General features: G+C 43.2%; 1 protein-coding gene and 1 long non-coding RNA gene across 2 annotated transcripts in view; both read left to right on the top strand.

The window, feature by feature from the left end:
* LOC116964844 overlaps positions 1-7,459 on the top strand; it is a 29,258-nt gene extending 21,799 nt beyond the window's left edge. Inside the window, exon 5 of the long non-coding RNA XR_004408984.2 lies at positions 5,360-7,459. This is a non-coding gene — a long non-coding RNA (uncharacterized LOC116964844). The remainder of the gene's footprint in view (positions 1-5,359) is intronic.
* Positions 7,460-10,086: 2,627 nt separating this feature from the next.
* RNF139 (ring finger protein 139) lies at positions 10,087-17,426 on the top strand. Its single transcript, XM_042785851.1, has 2 exons — positions 10,087-10,367; positions 15,374-17,426. Exons 1-2 carry the CDS (start codon positions 10,187-10,189, stop codon positions 17,179-17,181), a joined length of 1,989 nt encoding a protein of 662 aa, XP_042641785.1. The 5' UTR covers positions 10,087-10,186; the 3' UTR covers positions 17,182-17,426.
* The last annotated feature ends 76 nt before the right edge of the window (positions 17,427-17,502 follow it).

The raw sequence follows: 17,502 nt of genomic DNA, 5'->3' as shown, positions 1-17,502 counted from the left end.
GCATTCCTAAATTTGCACTTCTAGCCAACTCATTTTTGAGTCGATAAACTAAGAGCTTTATCCAGTTACCAATGGCTGGAACACTAAGCAGAATTATTCTACTTCTAAGGAAATAAAAGGACTGCTTGCAGTTCTGGAAAGGATTCAGAAATTGCCAGTCCTTGATAGTTGACTGAGAGGGAAAAGTGTCAGACTGTAAAGAAGTATCTAAATGCATTATATGCTAATCCTTGCCCCTCCCCATGCCAAAGTTATGGAAGAAAAGAAGGAAATAGTAACAGCAAAGTGAAGAATTAACAGCGGGTTACAATTCACTATAATTTAATAAGGCAAGAAAAGACATCTCCTGCCAGTTGTGAGTGGATGCTGGATCAGAAAGCCCAGAGCAGGGAGACGATGTTGAGGTAATACTTATAACCTATTTGTGTGGGATTCTTGTGTGGCTTTTTCAGCACTGTGCTATAGCAGAGCCAGGCACTAAGCGGGGGGCAGCCCAGGTGCAAGACTGGCACCATGTTGCGTCACTCGGGAGCGTGTCTCACATCAGGGATACCAGTGGGGTCAGAGGGGCTTGTCTCCCTGAGTGCTTCTCCCCTCCCCCTGTACACATACAGCTGTAAATTATTGCAGGTTTTGCTACCTTTTGTTATCTTACAGTTCAACCATTACAAGGATAATGAAAATAATGTTAACGTTTTTAGTCTTGACTGTGAATTATTTAATTCTTACAACCAGAACACCTGTTTGGCACTTTCCTTCCTCCCACAAACCATGCCTGCCATCTTCTGGCCACGCCACCAAGCATCTAGGGGCTGGCTGGAAATGCACCTTCAAGTGTCTGTACTGAATGGGCTTTTCCAGCTCTTAACACAACCAAGCAAGCAAGCAAGTTGAAATTAAATTTTGCTTTGGGATGTGAAGTTCCCCTATCACAGAATAATTTAGTTTTCAAGCTGTGCAAAACTCCTCTTTCTTGATTCATAAGGATTTCAGGATTTTTTCCTTTTATCTTCAAACCTGCAAATATCCTGAGGGTTTCATTTATTCTAAGTCTAAAGGAGACATTCAGCCAAAAGAGTCATTATTATGCTTATTTTACATTTAAATCATAAGTTTCAGTGGCTTTTATAGGAAACCGATATTGGTTCCAAACCGGAATTATGGTTTTCATTAATATTTATTACACACCAACATTGCAGTGGAATGTGAGGCTGAGCAGAGTTCATGTGGTGTCAGGTTCCAACGCAAATACTTGATGTGGCTCTAATCAAAGCTAATGCCAGAGTTTGGTATCACCTTAGGAAACTTCAAGGAATTTTCTAACTAGGAGTAAAACCTTGTTTAGAAGCGTTAAATTCTGAAAACAATTCTTTGCTCTTTGTAATCTCCAAAACAAAGCTGAATCTCTTTCTGAAGAACATGAGTTATTTTAGGTATGAGAACTACCGGTTGATATTTCACAGCCTGTTATGCAGAACTTCGGATTGCATGCTCATAAATATTCCCCTTAAAGTCTATGACTAACCCACAAGAGCAGAATGATAACATTTTTTTTTTTCCAGGTTAAAGCCACCCTATAGGAAAAGTGAATCATGTCAAAATCAAAACACTTCATGAACTGCATTGCACTAATGAAATTGGGAGAAAAGTGGGAAAAGGATGGGATGATGTTTTCAAAACAGGACATTGATCTGCATTTTCTTTTCAATATCAAATGTAGTATACAGTATATCTTTACAATAAATGCATATAGTCTACATCTTATATGCATATTATACATATACACATTATATGTATCAATGCAAATAATATTGAATCTTGAATACTTGAATTGCCTAGAATTTTTATATTTTCAGTGCCTCAATTTTAAAATACAAAACTAGTTCATAAAATAGAAATTCTGTGCTCCACATCACTTGCAGTTAAGAGGGATAGAGTGGGAACTGGAGCCACCTATAAGCATGTAAAACACCAGTCAAGCTAGTTTCAGCACTCTCCAAAAATTTACAAGGCCATTTCTTATATCATTGATGCAGACTCTGCTATTCAGCCCTTAGTGGTAAACTTCCCTCATCAAGTTTAAGTCAAATGAAGGTCTGGGAACCATCCAGCTTTCCAAGACAAGCCATGAGGAGATGTCTTCTCTGGCATCTCTGGAGGATTCCACCTCTTCAAAGACAAGTGTCTAAGACAGTGGGTGTCTGTCTCTCATCACTGATTTCTCAGGAAGCCTGGATAGTTAACGCAGAGTAGGCTTTTAGACAGCAGTCAGCTGAGAGGAATCCTACCCCAGGCATTTCGAGATGGTGACAAAAACAAACAGCTGAAATGAGCTTATTTCTCTCCATCAGCAGAGGAAGTGAGGCTGGCTGACTGGATCTCCAGCTTCAACTCTTCAACATCAGGCAAAAGTCTGCTAGACATTAGTCCATATTTCTGCATCAACCCCATTAAGTTTATCACCATTTATACTAAGGTCTGGACCCCCTAGGACAAGAAAGACTAGACTGGTCATCGCTCCGAACCTTCTTTTGCACTATATTACAAATCACTCACGCTCTACTTCATGTGAGATAAAACTGTGCTACCCTCTTCTTCCCACCCCCTCCTCGAGATAGCAGCTATGCGCGGTCTGAATTACACTAGTCCCTCCAATCCAGCCTCATGTACAGTTAATACTCAGAGCTGTCATTTTGCTGACCTGATTCAATGATTTACAAACACGTTGGTGAAGGCCTTTCATGGGAGCAATGTTAGGATCCTTCTCTACCAGGGAAGATCTTCCAAGACAGCCATCTTTTCTGCCGTGACAGGTCTAGTTTCCAGTGTAATTTTGCATTACTTCTACTTTTGTCTCCCGCATGTTGTGTATGAACAAATACCTCCCAGATCAGCTCTTCTGAAGACTGAAATCATCCTGAGAGATGTGCCATTTTAGCTAAAACCAGAAAATTATTCCTTCCAGTATGCTTCATTAATCAAAAAAAAAAAAAAAAAAAAAAAAAAGCTACAGTGCAGAGCAGCTGTCACTTTCAATTGTTTTTTACTAGTTTTATATTAGCTAACTGGTGTTAGCCAGCTTGAAGTGGTGCCACTGGTGACCAGAAGTACAAGTTGAGCCTGTGAGCTGTTTTCAGTTATCAGGAACTAGCTAAATTTAGTAGCCCACAGATTAGCAAATAGCTCCTGTTTGGGACTGTGTATGCAAAGGGCAAAACGAGGGGCTGGGTTGTTCTGCATGGGACTTCAGAAAACTAAGCTTTTCCACTACAGTATTTTCTGCTGAGGTTTTGTACTGAGTTCAGCAAGGATGGCAATTACAATGTGAACCTCAAAACTGTTTGGTAATGCTGAAGATACTGAGAAGCTACTCAGAGAACACGGAGAAGCAGAGGAAAGCTCTGGCAGACAAGGCTCAGCCCAGTCATGACAGGGAGCTTAATGTTGCCACAGCTGGGACTTCCTTTACAAGGCAGGATTTTTCAGGAAGACCGTGTTTTCTGCTGTGATATGCCTAGTTTCCAGTAAATTCTGAATCTTTCCACTTGTCTTTCACAGAACAAGTAGCACAAATGGTAAAATTAATGTTGAGCCTTGCTCTTTGTTATTTCACTTTGTAACTCAGGAGTTCTGCAATTACATTCCAGATGTTGTTAAATATTTGACAGAAACAGTTCTACAAGGCCTTTGCTTTATGTATACTGAATTAAAATAGCCAAGATCTTGCCTTTCAGCTGTACAACTCACCACATGCAGCCACGCATTACATCATAAGGGGAAAAAAAGTTGAGTGTAATGTAGAATTATTTTCGTTAGCTATAAAACCCCCAGCATATAGAGCAAGGTTCTATATGTACAGCTGCTATTTAATTTGTGGTTTCAAAGGGAAAATTTTCATTAATGAGGTTAAAAATTAACACTGGATCTGCATTTTATTTATTGCATTTACAGCTGCATAACACAAAACATGGCTGAGATCAGAGAAACTGCTATGATGGCAGGATTTGCTCTTCCATGTGCTCCACATGAAATATCACAATAATTTCTATTTCTCCCTCTCAATCAGGCATACCATGTCTGAACTGTTGTCTAGCATTTGAAAAAATGAGCTGCCCCAGCTGTCAGGCTTTTCCAGCTTCCTGCCTGTTTTAGAAAAGACACATTTTTCTATGAATACTGAGATACTGAGATACTGAGCTCACAAGAAGTAATAGCCAAGAACATCTACAGAACAGAAATTAATATTGAAATCCAGAAAAATACTGAGCGTCAATTCCTAGGACAAATCGCAAGCATCTGCTCTGAGATACTGTAAATATATTTTACTACTTTAACATTCTATTTTTACTGAGTATCTAATTTGTAGTAAAGCATGCTGCCTTTTCTGCCATGGATTAGTAACAGGACTGGAGGGAGCTGGGGAGATCATTAAGAAAGAGCATGATAGCCAACAGGCAAGCACGTAATACTGGCTGTCTCTAGCAAGATGCACTTGAAAAATCAAACATCAAGGCAGGAGAAAATGTCATACTTAGCAGTAATAAAAATAAAATACAGAAGGATCTTTCATCATTCTTTTTGCTTGCTTAGTTAAGTCGTTAAATCAAGTCTGGAATACATAGCTCACAGCTCTGGAAAATCAAGCAAACCTCTGCAGCAGAAGCCACAATGTGTGTGTGTGGCGAGTTATGAAAGCCAGACGTTTCTCCATGTCGTGCTTGGAAAACAAAACAACAACAACAAACAGTGTAGGTGAAGGATCAGGAAGGAGCATTTCCCAAAGGCCCCAGCAGAGAGGAGAACCGGAGCCAAGAAAGGCAGACGTGAGCGCTGCCGGACACGGCCCCTCCGGCAGGAGCTGGGCAGCTGAGCTCTGGCAGCAACCAGATGCTGTTGTCCACAGCTGCCATCCTCGCAGAGAAAAGAGGCTGGTGGCAGGCGGGACACCTCTCCTCTAGCCTGAGAGACATCAGGAAGGCAGCTGCAGTCCTCAGACATATTCCGTGTCTCTTTTCTTGTCTCCTTGCTAAGTATGCTGGCCGTAGGAAATGGGTTAAGTATGCCAGTGAGCAACCGTTAATATAATTTCTTCTCTTACCACCCTTCTTTCACAAGAGACAAAACCCAAAAGCTATTTCTCTGCACAGTTTTATAGGAAATTTTAAAGCCAGAAACAGGAAGGCCTAACACATTTCTTCACATTATCTCTTTAAATAGAACGAGAAAGTTTGTTGTTAAAGGAATATGGGGAAAATTATAGAGCTAAGAGATTTTCCTCACGCAGATGTTGCACGTGCATGTAAGCTTTGTCTCCTGTCAGAGATGACCCGACACTCATCCCTGTGTTTTGACTCTCCAGTGCATGCCTTGCTTTATCAAGACACTTCTATGCATTTTGAACTTTCCAAGTGAGCATTTTCTTCAAATAACAAGCACAAAACCACCATCCTCTCTTGAGGGAAAAAGAATGAGTGCTCATATGTCATGGACATTGTCGCTTCATGCAAATGTGAAATTAAAGTCTACCTTTCACACAAACAAGTTATTACAATTAGTTTTGTTGAATGTTTACTATGATGTGGAAGATGAAAAACATGTTGACTGCAAAGGAATTGGTGGCATGAGACTTTGCAGAACAAAACAAGAACAAGAAAAACAAAGGGCAACTAGGGTTAAAGTGAACTGCACAGATTAGCACCTGTGAAAGGGAACCGATTGAGCGAGTCCTGGGAACAAAAAACACCTCATGCAAAACATAACGACTTGGCTCAGACTTTTGGATGCCAGCTGCACAGGACTCTTCATTCTATTTTTACATGGGAACAAGGCACCACTCGGGGAAAGAAGGGGCCTCCCCTTCTTTGGAAAGCATAAAACCACACTGCTTGTTTCAATAAACGATTTCGGTCCTCTCAAGTGGTGGTGTCTGTGCCTTCAGCATACCACACTATGAGTAAATTGCTTTCTGCTTTCTCAGCTTCTATCTAAGTCCATAGCACTTAGCTGTAGAGAAGGAATAAAACCCAAATTTAATACAACAACTAATCTTAAACTCAGTAATTTTTATGGGGAAATTCATTATATATTGAAAAGGTCCCTATGTCAGTGACAGTATTTACAGGTTTTACCTTCGCTTTTTGAATGTTATCTTGATTTGCTCTTTTTCTCTGCAGAAGAAGACACAGATATAGACTATTCCTGGGTAAAGACTACTGGCGTCTTTAATTATGGTATTAAAAATAGTCATGTGAGTGTAAATTGTTTCCATTAAACCTTAAGTAGTAATATGTTAGTCTTTAAATAATTTGCAAGTACCACATTGGAAGTGCCACATACAACAACATACAACAACAGTCCACCTGTACGGAACTGCAGGACAACAAGTTAGACGTAGGAAGTCTCCGCATCTCTCTGCGCTAGCCGGCAATTCACTCCGGCGAGCGGCGTGCACACTGGCAAAGCCACGAAGCTGCGTTGGGGCAGGCAGAGCCGAGGGCACACGCTGTCCTCCCAGCAGCTTCACCAAGGCACAGCTGGGTGTCACCCACAGGCTGAATCTGCCAAAGCCTACATTAATGAAATATTAATATTTGGCTTTTTAAAAAAATGCAGATTGGTCTCTCTTTTGCTAGACTATCTCCTAGGAGAAGAAAATCCACTTTAGGTTCCTTTCATGGCTCTTGGGTTTTGTTTCAGTCCAGCGTACAGACATTCTTACTAATGGTAATGAAAAAGCTGTCAAGACAAAATGAAAGATACACTGTACAGAGCTTTATTCTAATGTAAGAAATGCAAAATTATATCGGGTAATTCACCGAAAAGGGTATCTGGGAAGGAAAAATGAAATTTGGAAATAGCTGATGGACTGCTACATTCATAGCAAACTAAAGCAAATTTTTGACATGCAAATTTTGCACTGTTCTTCTTAGCAACCAACTCTTTTCATTCTTACAGAATTTACTGTTATTGTATCAGGCTAAATCTACATGTGGTATTTCAAGGCAAAGGTATCAAGTGTATTTAAAGCTTTTCAGGATCTTGTAGTCAGAAAAAAACCCCAGTACTCTTAAACTCCCCCTGCATTTTTATTCTTTTTACTTACAAAAATGTGATTTTTGCAAGACCCTGTGACTTTGTAATATCTGATGTAAGCATTGGTGTTAATCCAATAAAGCCTTTGGCTTGAACGGCTCATGAGAGCACTCAAGCAAAAGGAGGAGTTTTAAAAACTTAAAAGTTGTTTTGCCAAAAGGTAGTTTTAGATGTGGCATTGATCCTAAATGTGGCCTTGGCAGACTGGTATAGAAAATACGCAGTTCTACCATTCTGTAAGGTAATAAAGGTGGCTTTATGTCCAGATACTTCAGCACATGCTACTTACACAGCTGTAATTCGAGGAAACCATCAAACACTGCACTTGATAATTTGTATTTATGCAGTTCCTCTTGTTCTAAAAATCTCCAGCTGAAAACGTTAATAGCTTTTGAAAACATTTTGACCACTCTGAGCTGTCAAAAAAAAAAAAAAAAAATTTTACATGACTGAGAGTAAAACCCCAACCTTCTGCTACTTGCCATATAGACCATCAAAGAATCCCAGTGACTTATACTTGTTATTGAAATAAACTGATTGGCAACTTTCTGACTTATAGCCTGATATAGGAGGTGTATTAAATTGCTCGTAAAGCATTTCCAGGTGTCAAGTTCTTATTTATTACGAACCGGTTCCCTAGGGCATGTTCTTTTGTGCTGCCTTGTCACAGGGCGTAGGCTCGACACCTGACACTTTTTATCAAGTCAGGTACACACAGCCACAACAATATGTGGAACAACCTTCACCTTGGAGTTCAGGACTATATGCCCTTAACAATTAATCTATATAGACAAATAAAGGAGCTTTCTGCTTAATTTGTATGGCAGTTTATGAACAAGAAATTGCAGGAGTCCCCAACTAAAAAACCTTTTTTTTATAGAAGTACTAATATGAATTTGAATAGAATAGGATTTAACCCCCAAATTTACAAAGAAGTTGAGACTGCATTTAACCCTAGAAACATTATGACAAATCTTCCTGAATTTGTATATCTTACTGAAGTCAATTCAGTAGAGTTATGCTTGTGTAACAAAGCTGAAATTGGTTTAACATTCCTCATTTGAAACTATGCAGTGCAAATTGCAAAATTAAAAATATCCAGTAGGTGTCATCTTCCTACATATTGCAGGTATGATAATCAAGTTCAGATTTTTTTTTAAACTGAATTTAAATGAAAAGTAGGAGTCTTACACTCTGCAACGTTTTCTGAAGAATGTGCGTAAAAAAATGTATGAATTTGATCTGATACGCTTTACCAACACTAGGATTTCTTGAATATTTGCAACCTAGTCCTGTTTATGCACAAAATAATTTGCAAATATTCATGTCTGTACTTACATGCCTAAATAACATCTGTAAAATATGCCAGTAAATGCACATATTTAAGCCTGAAAATCCATTTAATGGATTCCATTTAATTCACACGTCCTTAAAGGAACATAAATATGTACTACAGCATTGCCTCTGATCCTGAAGCCAGTATTGCAAAAATAGATTTAAGATCCTCTTTACTGATGAGGATATTAAATGAAGTTGGAAGGGCCTTGGGAGGGAATTCTGTTTCCATAAATGGTGGCTTAAGTAGTTGATTTCTTGAAATGACACCTCATATAAATAAATATTTTCATGCGAATTATTGAGAATTATCAAGTAGCCAGATCTGCTTGATTTACATTGCTTTTAATTTAAAATCAAGTATTTTTATTTATATTCAGCAGCTTCATACTCGGTTGAGGAGTGAAATTCTTCAGGCAAATCTGAATGACTGTGATTCAGCCACCTTCAAATCAAAGTAAAATAAACACTTTCCACATTTTAAACCCTAACCTCTATTTTTTGGTGTGGGGACACTTACTAGGTCAGAGTTACGTCTTTCAGCATGCAATTAAAACATGCACTTTGTCCTTGTCCATGGATTTTGTAATACAATCCTTTAGCAATCTGGCAGTGTTTCTGGCTTTGTTAGCGTGGGGCATTGCTTGGGAAAGTCCCTACGCAATACTGCTGTTGCCTGATCCCAATTCCTTTGAAAATAACAGAGAGACTTCCAAGGGCTTAAGGCATGAGCTCGCCCGGCTCTCCAGGAGGCTGAGCGGTGGCAGATGTTGGGAGGCAGCGGCGGGGCGGCAGGTGCCGACGGGCTCACGGGCCGAGCTCGGCTGCGGCCCGAAACCGGCTTTTAACTGGCTTTTAATTTTTAATCCTGTTTCAGATGGACTAACGTGATTACACGTAGCATTTATTTTTTAATCTTTTGGCTTTCTTTTTTAAAATCGTGCCAGCTTCAAGTTTCCAACAGTCCCCATATCTGCGGCTTCCGTGAAGATCCATGAGGAAGGAAACAGGATTTCCGAGGAAAATGCCTTTACCCCGCCATGAGCCTGCTCTGCGGTCAGGCACGGCGTTCAGGCGGACCTTTTGCCTCACGCACGAAAGAACAGGAAATTCTGCGTAACCCTCCCCTAATTAAAAGCTCATTAGTTCTTCCAGGCGAACCACTCCCTCCGCAGGCAGGTAGCGACTGCCGGAGCGCGGGCAAGGCCTCCCCGAGCTGCGTTGTTGCTCGGGGAGGATTGTGATGCAGGAGCGTCTTTTAGGAACGGGAGGAACTAATGCGTTTAGCTCTTACGTAATAGTAGATGGCGCTTTTTATTTTTTTATTGCGTTGGTACAGAGATAGCGCCGGTGGGGGGGGGGGGAGGTGGGTGCGCCGGGGAACCGCCCGCGCCGCCGCCTGAGGCAGCGCGCGCGCGGAGGACTGGGCGGGGCGTAGGCGGCGCGCGTCCACCCGCCCCCTCCCGCGTGGGAAGCTGGGGGGGTGGGGCCGCGCACTGCGACGCCCGCGCGGCACCGCCTCGCCCCGCCCCCGCGGCCCGGCCGGGGCCGGCGCTGCTGCGGGAGCGCGCACGAAGATGGAGGCGGCGGCGGCGCGGCGGGGGGCCCGGGCGGCGGGCGCGGGGCGGTAACGGCCCCGCCGGCCGCCCTCCCTCCCCCCCGCGCACACACGCACAGGCGCACACCCGGCCCCCCCCCCCCCCCTCCCCGCCCTCCGCTTTTTCGAGAGGCGGGCTGCCTGCCCCCCCCCTCGCAGGGGATGGCGGCGCCGGGCCCTCCGCAGCTCCCGTGGCTGCGGCTGGGCCCGCGGCTGCGGGCCGGGCTGGAGGTCGCGCTGAGGGTGCCCAGCCTGTTCCTCATCGACGCCATCTTCAACTCGTCCCCGCTGCCGGGGGGCTCCCTGTGCGCCGCGCTCCTGGGCGTGCTGCTGCGGCTGCTGGGTGAGAGACCGTCCCCTCCTTCCCCGCCCGCCCGCCGCTCAGCCCCGGCCCCGTGTGCTGGGGAGGGGCCCGGCCCCCTCTGGCCCCCGCGGCCGGGGCCCGCTCGCCGCTTCTCTTCCCCGCTCCTCTTGGCTGCCCTTCCCCCCCGTCTCTGACCCCTTCCTGCCGTCTCCTCCCCGGGCTCACCCATCGCCCCGCGTCGCTGCGAGGCCGCCCGGGGCCCGTCACCCCCCTCCCCTCCCCTCCCTCCCCTCCTCCTGCGCGCCGCAGCCCCGGGCCGGCTCCCCCCGCACCCCCGGAGGTGCCGGGACTGGCGGAGCTGAGCCCCGGGCAGCGCCATGTGCGCGGGGCCGACAGCCCCCGCCGCCGCGGGAAACATGTGACTTCGCGGCTGCACTTTTTTTTTTTTTTTTTTTTTAAAAAAAAGGCACTTTGGATAGTGTGATGGCTTCCTGAAAGACGCTGCTAAATCCTTATTTTAGGAATAGCACTTCAGAAATGCCGGAAATGCGGTTTCCAAACGAAAGAGAAGTCTCTTGAAAACTTGCTAATGGTTATTTTTAAACTTTTCTTCTTCGCGGGGATGAAGGTTGAAATTCACTGGTACAACTAGGTGATACTGTTTTCAGTGGTGCTGCCTTGGGTTCTTGCGTAGCTTCAGGTGGGCTGGAGCCCCATTCTGTGAAACTGCTGTACAGGTGATGCTGCATCGTGTGTTGCGACTCGGAGCTGGGAATCCTGAGACGGGAAGGAAAGGAGGATCCAAAATACAGTGAGAGGGGTTTTTTTTGCAGGCCTGTGACATGTTTATTTGTGGTTTGTTTGATGTTTACAGCAGAAAAACAGGAAGGAAATGGGTGGTAAGGCAGTTGGGGTAGGAAGCTGAGAAGCGAGGTTAAAAGGAAAGGTGCACAGGGAGAAGTGTGGTGATGGCATCGGGGAAGTCGAGGAGCAAAGGGAAAAAGTAAAGGATAAGGTATAGCAAGACAGCCGGTAAGAGGAGAGCACAGCAAGACAGTAACAAAACAAAGCAGGTATTTTATTTGGGCTGCTGGTTCTTTGGTATAGGGTGCCTGGGGACACGGCTGCTGGAATGAGCAGGGAGGCAGGGGAGGTCCTGCCTGCCCTCCCCTGCCCGGCCTGGCAGCAGGTACCGGCGGTTTGGGGAGGGGGAGAAGGGCTTCTTCCGCCCTGCTTCCCAGTTTCTTTGTTTCCTTCTGTTCTGTACTTCTGGAATTGCGAAGAGCAGTTCCCACTGATAATTCCTTTTTAAAAAAATAATGGCGCTGCAGTCATTGTGCCTCACCAGCATAACTGCAGGAGACCTGCGCCCTGTGATCCAGGTGCCTTAGGAAGTACCTTGAAATTAATCCCATGTAAATGAGAATGGTGGATGTGTTATTCGATGAGCTCTCTTAAGTGTGTGATACTGGGATTAACAGATTAAGGCGCTTTTCAGGATTGCATTTATATGATCACTTTTCTGGAAGGGTTTGGGGGAAGAAGTAGCTAATCCCTGCCTGCTGCAAAAGAGGTTTGGGAACAGTTTATGCCAAGAGACTCATCTTGTACTTTGAGACAAGTGGTCTGTGGTTCTGGGTTTTCCAAAATGAAAGAAAAAGTAAAATGTAACCACTTAAAGATGATGTTAAAGATCTTCCAAGTGGTTCAGACAACAGAGTACTTTTGCATCTATTTTTTCTTCCTCTGAATTTAAGGATTACAGGGTTGGTGTTTTTGCTGTTGTTAGGATAAACCGAAATATTTATTTTGGATCATTCTGTTTTCAAATAGTGGGAAAGTTACCCTTTTAGTTACCATTTGCAGGCTTTGAAACTGTTCTAAATGCTTCGTGTAGCACAATACTATTTAGCATAGGATAAACAGACAATTTATCCTCTAGATACAAAGACTGTAGCTCTGGAGAGATTTTATAGCTTTTAGTGATGACATTGAACAGTTCTGAAATATTGTGCGAGTATAGTTCTTCAAGAATGCTAACAGAGATCTGTATGATTTTAAAAAAATTTAACTGCAGGATTCCTTGGTCTGATTACTCCGTACAAGTATCTAGAGCTATACACAGCACAGAACCAAGTTCTACAACTGGTGTGCAATTTTTCTTTAATCCTTCTAATTAGCCTTGCTTTGTCTCCAACCCCATGTTTACCTTTCATACCTGTGCATGGTTTCAGTGGCTGGATTCCAGCAGAACTGCCACCCCCTGGAGTGTGAAGCTGTGACTTCAGACAGCAGTCCCTCCTCAGCGAGGACACTGATTTTTGAGAGGGTTACTATAAATACTGTAGTCTGTAGAAAGATGTGGAAGCAAGCAGAGTGGCTGGGGTTAGGGAAAAAATAATGTGGCAGTTCCACATGATTAAAATACTTCTGTGCAAAGGTAACCAAACCCTGCAGCTGACTGAAGGTCGAATCCTACGTAGTGTGCTGCTGTAAAGATACTGACAAATTGCAGGAGTTAAAGGAAAAAATGAGAGGGATTCATTATAACACGAGAAATGATTTTAAAAGTAAATGTGTGTGGTTTGATCTGTGTTTGGAGGCCTTACTGGAGACAGTGGTGGGGTGCAGAGATAGGAACAGTAAAGATGAGCCAGAATACAGAAACATGAGACAAACTGTATCAAAGGAGGAGCTGCAGCATTTCCTATTGGAGGGAAAATGGGAAAAGATTTACTGTTTGGTGAACACTTCGCCGGGCAGGGGGAAGCCTTGTCCTGGCAAGATGGACTGAACGACATAAATGGAGACGGGGGAGAGGAGTGCTCACCTCACCTCCCCAGATTTGAGTCACCTCCTGTGGTCTTTTGAGGTTCCTGTGCGGGGGTGGGGGGGGAGGGTGTCTTGACTTTCCCACAGAAGTGTTGAGGGGGAAACGCTTTACCTTTTGTTAGTCTCTCTTTAGAGGAACCAGCAGGTTGACTCATTGTAGTACTGTTTTTAGGGATGTCTCTTGCATGCAAAATGCCAGTGTTTTAAGATGACCTATAGCATCTGAATACAGGCCTGTTAGTGCAACTGCAAGGAAGAAAAATAGGTTTTGTTAACAGGCGTGTTTCAGAGCAGCTTGCTTAGTGCAAAATGCATCTCATTTGGCTCAGATGACCAGACTTTGGTAAATAATGAGCTTGTTACAGGCATTGGAGCCTGTTCTGTGACCTGTGAGAAAAGACAAACGGCACCAACTTGTCAGCAGCGTTAGCTTTCCCGAAGGTGTCGATGGTGGTATGCGTGACAAGGCAATGGAGCTGGCCAGCTTATTTTTTAAAAAAAGTGCTGTATGTAAGGAATACCCGGCTGTTCATGGAAGAACTGAGCTGTGATACAAGGCACTTGCTGAAAACTGATCGAGGCTTTTCCTCTGTCCACTTCACAAGGTTACTAGGTTAATGATTAGTTAAGGAGAATGTTTTTATATCAGCCAGTGCTGCTGGCAAGGAGTACTGTTAAGGTGCCTTAATAGCTTTTTTTTTTGTAGTCTACCTTTTGCTGTTGATTCATGTTGACCCTTTCCCTTCCTAGTCCTCCAGGCTGGTGTTTGGGGTTTTTGGTGGGGGGTAGGATTGGTTGTGTTGTGTTGGTTTGGTTTTTTTGTTTGTTTGGGTTGGTTTGTTTTTTGTTTTTGTTTTTTTTTTTTTTTATTGGTTTGGTTTGGACTTTTTCTTGATACAGGCAGCTGCCAACACTACTAGTGGAATCAAATGCTGATTCTTAGCAAATTTTTCTATTCCCATGATGAAGATACCATGGCTTAAAATATTTTTTTTAAACACTTGATTATGGAGGATTAGGAACAATCTAAAATACAATTGTCAGAAAAGACCGATGCTATCCACCAGTTGAAAGAAGATGACTTGTGATTTTGTTAGATTTAGTACAGAGATTGAAAGCAACTTAAAATCAAATACAAGTTACAGAGATCAAAATCTCTCCAGACTGCTTTAGATAAGAAAGCAGTTGCATAGACTGGAAGGTGACTGAGAAGCCCCAAACAGAGGCAGTGTGTTTCCTGAAGAAAAAGATGTTTAAGGAAGCAAACCTAGTAACACCTGTTAGGGCAGGGCCCTTACAAATGGAGTACATAGTGATGAAATTCATAAGCTACACTGCAGAAGTTTACTGCAATGTCATAAACGTAATACCAAGGTACTACAGATGCTGTGGTAGGATTCCTCATAGGAAGGTGCAGAATTTCCAGTCATGGTCAAGATGTGTTCATGGTCAGTGTGAGGGAAAGGTTAGCAAACAGGAATTTCAAGATCTAAATCCGACTTCTAACAAGTAAGACACGGGTTTGCACTGGCGTTGGCAGGGAGGCAGCTGGTGCATTTCTGGATTGTGTGTACAAAAGCTTCATACTGCAGATGGTCTTTTCCTTGAGACTTTTGTTTCAGGATGCCTTGTCAAAAATGAAAGCAAACTGAAAGGAAGTGGAAGAAGAATGCCATCTCCCCAGTAAACTACACCAATTTTTCACCATTCTTCCGCTAAAGGGTTTAGCTAAAGTGTTTTGGTGACTGTTACTGTCAGTACTCCAGCTTGGACATCTCTAGTTGAGTGCTTTGCTCAAGTGGATTAAGGGATTTAGTAAATTTTGCTTGTTTATTCCTTATTAACTTTGCCTATAAAGATGATGCTGTATCTGGTAATTCTTTATGGCTTTTAGAACTTGTCTACCCTTAGATTTGAGGAGTAAGGCTGAAAGGCTGGGAGTTGTCACTGCTCTAGTCTGAAACCGCAGAAGAGTTCAGCAGTAATTGTGACTTAGTGCTTGCGTTGGCCTTGCATTGCAGCTGCACTGCACAGATGTATTAAATGCAGCGATTAAGCTGTCCTCTTGTCTGAAAAGGGCACCATCAGTAATGCAAAGTCACGAGTGACTAACTGGGAAGCGATACATTAAATAAATGTAGCTCCGAAGCTAATAGGTTAAAATCGGTTGTTGAATTCCTGCTGAGAACTAAATGATTTTAATCTGTTTTTAGGTGTCTTTGTATCCAGTGTTGTTCTGGTCTTACAACAGCGAGCACTTTTCAAGTTTTATATGATTGCCTCAGCATTTCTGCTGGCTGCGACTTCAGTGTTGGTGAATTACTATGCTGCTTTGCACATAAACTTCTACAGTGCCTACTACACAGCCACATTCGGAATTCAGATCTTCCCTCATAAAGGACCTTCGCTATGGATGGCACTTTCCATCCTTCAGCTTACCTTTGGCATTGGCTATGTGACATTGCTAAACGTGCAGTCCGTGCACTCTCAACTTATCATCCTGGATATACTGATTCCTGTAATCGGCCTGATTGTTGAATTACCTTTAAACGTCCGGCAGATACTAGTTTTTATTTCTGGCCTGGTTCTGACACTAAATACCACAGTCATTTTAGTTACGAAAATTAAATGGTTCTATTATTCGGTGCGATACGTTTATCTGCTGGTGAGGCACATGTATCGCATTTATGGATTACAGTTACTGATGGAAGATACATGGAGAAGGATTCGGTTTCCAGCTGTACTGCGTGTCTTCTGGCTAACGAGACTTACAGCACAAGCTGTGGTATTAACATACGTTGTAAAGATGGCTGAATCTAATACAGAAGCAAAATTCTTGATATCGTGGGATAACTGCTGGGAGCTGATCTGTAGTCTGATCATAAGTGGGTGTGACTCTACTTTAACTGTGTTAGGCATGAGTGCCGTCATTTCCTCAATAGCGCATTATTTGGGACTTGGGATCCTGGCCTTTATTGGATCAACTGATGAAGACGACAAAAGGCTTGGGTTTGTAGCACCCGTCTTGTTTTTCATTTTGGCTCTGCAGACTGGTTTGAGTGGACTGAAGCCAGAAGAACGATTAGTTCGCCTGAGTCGAAACATGTGCCTTTTGTTGACCGCAGTCCTGCATTTTATCCATGGGATGACAGACCCTGTGCTGATGTCTCTCAGTGCCTCCCACGTGTCATCATTTCGCAGACACTTCCCCGTCCTCTTCGTTTCCGCTTGCCTTTTCGTTCTTCCAGTTCTGCTCAGTTACATCCTCTGGCACCACTATGCACTAAATACGTGGCTTTTTGCAGTTACAGCCTTCTGTGTAGAGCTTTGCCTAAAAGTCATAGTTTCTATCACAGTTTATATCTTGTTTATGATTGATGGCTACTATAATGTGCTATGGGAAAAACTTGATGATTATGTCTATTATGTTCGTTCAACTGGCAATATCATTGAGTTTATATTTGGAGTGATCATGTTTGGAAATGGGGCTTACACGATGGTTTTTGAATCGGGAAGCAAGATTCGCGCATGCATGATGTGTCTACACGCATACTTCAACATCTACTTGCAAGCAAAGAATGGCTGGAAGACTTTTATAAATCGCCGGACTGCTGTTAAGAAAATAAACTCGCTTCCAGAGGTAAAAGGAAGTCGGTTACATGAAATAGATGATGTCTGTGCAATCTGCTACCATGAGTTCACCACCTCTGCTCGCATTACTCCTTGCAACCATTACTTTCATGCACTTTGTCTTCGGAAGTGGCTGTACATTCAGGACACTTGCCCAATGTGCCATCAGAAAGTGTATATTGAGGACAAGGAAAATGCCAGTGTCTCTAACAACAACGGGTTTGTGGCACCAAATGAAAATCCTGTCCGAGTTGCAGAAGAAGCTGCTGATGCTGAAAATGAATTAAATGAAGATAATGACAGTTCTGATAGCGATGAGGAAGATGATGAGTGTGTGGCACAGCACTTGAATGAGACTCTTAATGTTGACTCTAACTCTCTCGGTGATTAAGATGCCCTTACTAAGCCATGAGGTATTTGTTTAAGATTGACTTCAACAGGATAAAAGTATCACTTTGTAGTTATTGTACTTAAGCACAACAGCAGTATCTCAGTGTTGAGTCTGTGAATGGTGGTTGTTTACTGTGGTGTGTGCTACTGTAAATATACCTCTAATTTTTGCTGGTCTCTTTCATGGCCACCTTAAAATTATGTACATTATTGTACATGGAATAAAATGTTTTCACATGTTTTTAAGATGGTTGGAAAAACACTCTTTAATTGATGTAGTGACGATGCTGTGCCAAAGACTGTATACCAGTAACCCCTTATC

Source organism: Tyto alba, unplaced genomic scaffold (assembly GCF_018691265.1).
Source record: "Tyto alba isolate M040663 unplaced genomic scaffold, T.alba_DEE_v4.0 Super-Scaffold_9, whole genome shotgun sequence".
Classification (NCBI taxonomy): Eukaryota; Metazoa; Chordata; class Aves; order Strigiformes; family Tytonidae; genus Tyto; species Tyto alba.
The sequence above is the reverse complement of the archived record's forward strand: the minus strand, read 5'-3'. Positions and strand labels throughout refer to the sequence as shown.

Coding starts and splice junctions, on each gene's coding strand:
- RNF139 (XM_042785851.1), top strand. CDS start 10,187: ATGGCGGCGCCGGGCCCTCCGCAGCTCCCGTGGCTGCGGCTGGGCCCG. Junction 10,368..15,373: donor CGTGCTGCTGCGGCTGCTGG/GTGAGAGACCGT, acceptor ATCTGTTTTTAG/GTGTCTTTGTATCCAGTGTT.